The following is a 6000-nucleotide window of genomic DNA, read 5'->3' as shown; positions in this document are numbered from 1 at the left end:
AAACTGTTCTGGTGACTCTTGGAATTTTGTACAAGGCCCGAGAACATCCGACAGTCGGACTGCCTAGGGCGAGTTTATCCCGGAAACTTGCGGGGTTGGGGAACCAGAGAACTTCCACAGTATACTAGGTGCTCTGTCCTTTCACTTAGCGGAAGAGACCAGGCTGGCTTCACGGAACCGACTGGCTCGATAGGGTTTCAGAGACTGGCATAATTTAGAACTGAATTGTGAGGGAGCACACTCCTGAATTATTTCCTAATCCAAGGAAGCAAGCGAGTCTAAGGAGAAGCTGGGCAGGGCCGCTGGAAGAGTACACATGCCTCACCTAGCTTCATGAAGTGAGATCTTATCTCTACTTTGTGAGCCCAGAATGCATTCCTCTGACTGTCCCAACTCCAAGGCAGCACCTGTTCTAAATGCTCAGACCATTTCCAGCCCCATGAAAGAAAATCAGAATCTTGCACTGGTCCTGAAAGTTCCATATAGGGAACTGAACTCAATGGAGTCACCTCAGGACCCAGCAGCTCAGGTGGTAGCCAGCCAACTCCTCCTGACTGGAGTTCCCTCCAGGCTCAGCCAGGGTTAGGTGTCAGGTCAGTTCAGTTGGCCAAATGGCGAGGAAGCGGGCAAGATGAGGCTCTTGAAAAAAACAACAACAACAACAACAACAAAACCCAACCTACTTCCTAATCTCAACTCCAGAGAATGTTACACAAAATTCTTTTAATTCAAGTTTGTCTCCTATGGAGCTGCTGAGTTTAGCAGTGCAGGCTAGATTACTAAATCAGATTATATACTTTCCCCATAAATACCTCCACCTGCAATAATTGTCCCGGTGGTTGGTGAAATCCTGTGGTCCTAATAAAACTATCCTTAGGGGGACCTGGAGTAAACTGATCTGCAGATAAAGACATGCTAATCTGATTGCTCTAGGGAAGGAGAAAGTCTGGCAAAAAGCTCCTAAGGGCAGCTGGGCCCTGTTCCTCTCCTGGGAAGAGGAATTGCTCCATTGTCACAACTCCAGATTCCGACCCTTCAGAGCACCTCCAAAGTTTGTCAGTTGACCTTATATATCCCCATTCCTTCTTGCTCTCACACAGACTAGGGTTAGAATCACCTCCATAAACAGCTGCAATCTCTAGGTGTAGATGAACTGATGTGGAGGGCTGGACCGTGGAGCTTCCTGAGCTCAGAGAAGAGCTGGTATCTGTCACTTGTGCCTGCCTTCAGTATCCCGTCTCCTTTTCCATGGCTCTGGGTGTCTGAAAGTCAAGCAAACTCCTTGCGGATGCCTCTGGTGCCCTCGATCCTGGCAAGTATAAGACATGTCCCTGGCTCCCTGACGACCCAAGCTCTGTTCAGACTGTGGTCACTATGCTATCCACAAGAACACAAGAACCCTGATGGTCTGGACCTCTCTAGACGTGCCTTTTCTAACATGCCCAGAGGGAACTGGCTTCCTGTGAAGCTCAGCCTGGCCCGCTCTGGACTGAGGTGTGAACAGATCCCTGAGAACAAGGAATGCAGAGTGCTCTGGGCAGGTTGCTGCTGCAGGCTAGCCGATCCGTAATTAAAGTTGATCGTTCCAGATCAGGCCAGATAAGCCTTGTCTCAAATGTGTCCGGTGTCTCCCCTTTGGGGGATCCTGTGCCATCTCAGGAATACCTGTTTGTATAGCCCAGGGAGCAGGGGAGTGCCTGTCCCAGGCCAGCAGGGGGAGGACAGTTTAAAGACCAGCAGGGCTCTAAACTCAAGAGCCACACCTCTGAAGTATGGGACTGCAGCTCAGATTTTCAGCACAACAAATGATGCAGTGTGGGGTGGTCTCAGGCTGGGAGGGGACGGAGCATGGCGTGGTTGCTGATGAAGAGCCTCAGGGGTCTGCAAGGTCTTGTCTGGACTGCCAAGATCTTCAGAAAGGCTAAACTATGGTCCACAGCCAAGAAAACATTTGTAGGCAATGCTTCCTGGCCAAAGCTTGATGAAGGGGAAACCGGGCAGGGGGTGAAGCAGGCACTGCCTCTGGAGGGGCCCTCAGACTCAGCCAATTTAAGACCCCCAAGGGGAAAAAGCAGATTAAAGCAACGTTTTCAGTGAACAGGTTCTGTTTTTCTTTCTGTGTGCATGTTAAAAGTTTGAAGATTCCAAAACTAATCACCTGCCCCCTTCCCTTGGAAACCGTCACATGTAAAGTGAGAACACAATGGGTTTAAGAGTTTTTTTGGTTTTTGTTTCATTTTTTAACTTGGGTAGAATCTGAAATGGATTTCAGGGAAATTAGAATGAGAATCACAGAAAGGGCAAACCACCTGCCCAGGAAGATGGTTCTCCAGGGTCCCCAAAGCCCTGTCCTCGATGTATTTTTCTCTGAGACACTGAAGACTCCTATGTGGCCTGTGGTTGGTTCCTCAGTCCTCAAAGGGCTCCTTAAGAAAACAGGCACTGGGTCTTGGTGGCCTTGCTGGCTGCTTCTCAGGCTTCTTGAGGCAATCTGGTTAGGATCTCCACGCCTCTTGAAGTGATGAGGACTGTGTGCTCAAACTGCGCAGACCTGAAACACACAGGGGGCGGTCAGGACCTGTGTGCATGGGGACTCTAGGCTCTGGTGTGCCGCCTCCCTTCCCCAGCAACTCAAACATAACAGGGCAAGCACCTTTGGTTGTCTAGGGAGACCACCGTCCACTTGTCCTCCAAGACTCTAAATTCTGGGGATCCCTCAGTGATGATTGGCTCTGTAGGAGAGAAATATTTACTATAGTGGATATCGTTTCAATTTATAATGAGAGGGGAGAGAGAGATTGAGAGATTATAAGGGGGCTCTCCCTCCCCCTGAGTGTTTCACCCACAGTTCCTGTTGTCATCTTGCAAGGGCTGATAATTGATGTTGCTTACATAGTATACTACAAACTAAACAGTAGGAAGAGGAAATGCAGCAGCATTAAAAAATGTATGAAGTTGCCTGGTTCATAATTTTTTAGAGAAAGAAGGGCATTTTAATCAAGCCTTAATTAGGACCCTGTGGATAATAACCACCCAAACACCAGTCCCTCTTATAAATATCAGTCAGTTTTTAAAAATATTTGAATTTTTAAAACACGCTCAAAATGTTCATTAATCAGCAAATAACAATTTTCTTATTTTGCCCTAATTGCTTCTCCATTAAGCCCTACGGTCAGAACTAGGAGGCCTTGGTAGCCCTAGGTGATTGGAATTTGGTGGTGACACCAATCATGCTATCAGCCAGGAATGGGCTACCACAGAGCACATGCCACTTGCTGACAGAGAGCAAGGGACTTAATCGGCTCTAGTTACTGGGTGTTAATAAAAAACAAAACAAAAAAACAAACAGCACATTATGCCGATAACAGAATTAGAGGTTGGATGGCTGCAGTCTCCTAAATGTGTCGGTAAGTATCTGATTTAGGAAGACGGGGCTAGAGGATATTATTTAATCACATTTACTATGCATCCAAATTATTTCATTATGCTGATTAGCTTCATTAGTCCTTTGCAGGACTTCAAGTCTAGGCAAAGGCCAGTTTCTGTCCAGGGGCCCCAGCTCTCCAAAGAGGAGTCCAGCATTTACCTATAGTGAAAGCCATGCCTTCCTCCATGGGCAGGTCATTGTCATTTGCTGCAAAGTAAACACAGGGAGGTATGAGAAAAGGAACCAAGGAGAGATTCGCGCGCGCGCGTATGTGTGTGTGTGTGTGTGTGGGTAATTGGGCTGCTTTACAACATGTGGCCATTGTGCTTTTGGAACGGGTAGGGGGTTCTGGATACCTGGCTAAGCCCACAAGGTTAAACACAGGGCTTGCAGGAGGTAGGGGAGTCTCACTCTATGTGGTATCTGTGTTCTCAGACCCCACCCACTCTAGCAGTTTGGCAAGGCCTGGAATGGGCAGCTAGGGTGCTCCTTCTCTTCCTTGTGTCTGCTATTCCCCAGTGCCACCTGATGCTAGGTCTCCTGGTCTCCCCGAGATGCCAAAGGGCAGCACCTGTCATGTAGGATGGAGCAGGAGGAAGGGGCTCCATTCTTGAACAATTGCATGCACTGAGCGCAGGCTCTTTCCACACTGACAGGGGCCGCTTCTGAGCTGCCTCAGGTGGGGCTCTTTGGCTTAAAGGGGCACTGTTCTGCTGGGTCTCCATGGATGCTCTAGGGAGGTTTACAGTTATTTCTTTCAGGGACTTGTCCTATCTCGAGCACACAGAGCCATACGCAGGACTAACTTTCTCTTAGCCCTCATTCGAATGTGCACCCCCTTGGGGCTCCTCAATGCAGCTGCTTCCTACCTTAACCCAAGTCCTCCCACCCCTCCTGGTTGCTGCCTTCTCTCTGTAGGGTGCACACCCAGACAAGGAAAAACTGGATTTTGGGGAAGGAACACAAGGGTGGGCATAATCCAGAAAACACTAAAGAGTACATGCTGCTAAATACATCAGCTGTCAACGCTGTGTAGGATGTAATGAAGTTTAACCACAACAGTCAGCGGTTAGAAGGGGGTAGAGAAGAAAAACAGAAAACAGTCCTGTGTGCATGCTGCTGGGACAGCAGTGCAGTGACTTTTTCTAGACAAACATCCCCCAGGCCTGCCAGCCATGCATCCTTCAGGAGAAGGCCAAAACCAAAATAAACCTCACTGGGCAAACGTGCTGACCTGTGACCCAATAGCACAGTAACATCCTGGTTAAAATTAAGTAGATAACCCGTATCAGTGAGGTGGGGTAGGAGTGACAATGTGAATTCAAAGCAAAAGAAAAAAACTGATGTCATTCAATAAGTAGCTTCCAAAATAACTCTTACCATGATGCCAAATTTCTGGATGCCCATGAAAGTATGATCCTATCCCATGTCCCACAAAATGTGGACAGACTTGCAAACCATTCTGTTGAGTTATGCGGCTTTAAAGAGACCAAAAGACATCTAATTTAATTAAATGTTTTAATGCATATTAAGATTAAAAATAAAATCACTTAGTCTCTGAGGAAAAAAATCAGTTCTGTGGATGGGGGAGGCAGAGGGAAGGTAGGGGGATGGGAAGAGAGGAGGAAGGGAAACTGGTCGGGATGTAAAATAAATGGAAAGATTTAATTAATAAAAAATAGTTCTATTTCAAGTCTGATGATAGCATTAATGTTTCCTTTATTCTGGAACAATTTTAGTTGACTGATGCTTGTCAATAACTCCTTTTGAATATACGAAGAAAGAAGGTATACATATGAGACTCATTTGAGTACATTTAACAAAGGTTATTTTTAGGCAACAAGTAAACACGCATACACATAAATGTAGACTGATATACATAAGGAAGTTATACACACACACACACCACACACACACACCTATAACATGGTCACAAATATCTTACCTGGTTTTCATGGCGTTATAAACAGTTACTACTAACTCAGGTATTAAACAAAGAAAATTATAATCTCCAAGAATGACTTACTACTTTTATGATTTCCTGTACTCTCATCTAATTTGTAAACAGATACAAAAGACTGTCTGTTTTGACCATTTTCTTTCAAAATTGGTGATCATTTTAAGATTCCCCTTAATAATCATCATTAACAAAGTTCATAAAATGTTTTTATCACAATGGTACTTAAAAAGAGTTAATATTGATCCTAATAACAGATGCAGACATTTTGGGTTCTATCTATCCCTTATCAATGGAATATAGCACATAGAATCCAAAGCTGAAATCTTTACCTGCAAGGATGGAAAGGTTTGTTATTGAGGCCAGGTGTATATGGTTATTTTGAGGATGCCAGACTAATAAAAAACATGTATACCACCAATGATATATACTTTCATGTGGGCAAAGGGCATAATGCTGACAATCTTACCCATAGAAATGGGCAGGTATTTATGTAACCATGACTACAATTCCTAAGAAAGTCAAACAATTTTTAGCTCTCAAACTCATTTCTTTTCTTTCTTTTTTTTGGGGGGGGCGGTGGGAAGCGTTGGTTTTTTTGAGACAGGTTTTCTCT

General features: G+C 45.4%; 1 protein-coding gene across 2 annotated transcripts in view; it reads right to left on the bottom strand.

Annotated features, from left to right (window-relative positions):
* Positions 1 to 2208: 2208 nt before the first annotated feature.
* Positions 2209 to 6000, bottom strand: part of Metap1d (methionyl aminopeptidase type 1D, mitochondrial) — a 78610-nt gene continuing 74818 nt past the window's right edge. For both annotated transcript variants that reach the window (XM_040745564.1, XM_040745563.1), the window contains exons 7-10: positions 4808 to 4905; positions 3587 to 3634; positions 2654 to 2732; positions 2209 to 2551 (exon numbers count right to left, since the gene is read on the bottom strand). In XM_040745564.1, the coding sequence (XP_040601498.1) occupies positions 2473 to 2551; positions 2654 to 2732; positions 3587 to 3634; positions 4808 to 4905 (304 nt within the window). In that variant the 3' untranslated portion in view covers positions 2209 to 2472. The remainder of the gene's footprint in view (positions 2552 to 2653; positions 2733 to 3586; positions 3635 to 4807; positions 4906 to 6000) is intronic.

The sequence above is a fragment of the Mesocricetus auratus genome, unplaced genomic scaffold (assembly GCF_017639785.1).
Source record: "Mesocricetus auratus isolate SY011 unplaced genomic scaffold, BCM_Maur_2.0 Super-Scaffold_100004, whole genome shotgun sequence".
NCBI lineage: Eukaryota > Metazoa > Chordata > Mammalia > Rodentia > Cricetidae > Mesocricetus > Mesocricetus auratus.
Note: the sequence above shows the minus strand (reverse complement) of the source record. Positions and strands in the feature narration are given on the sequence as shown.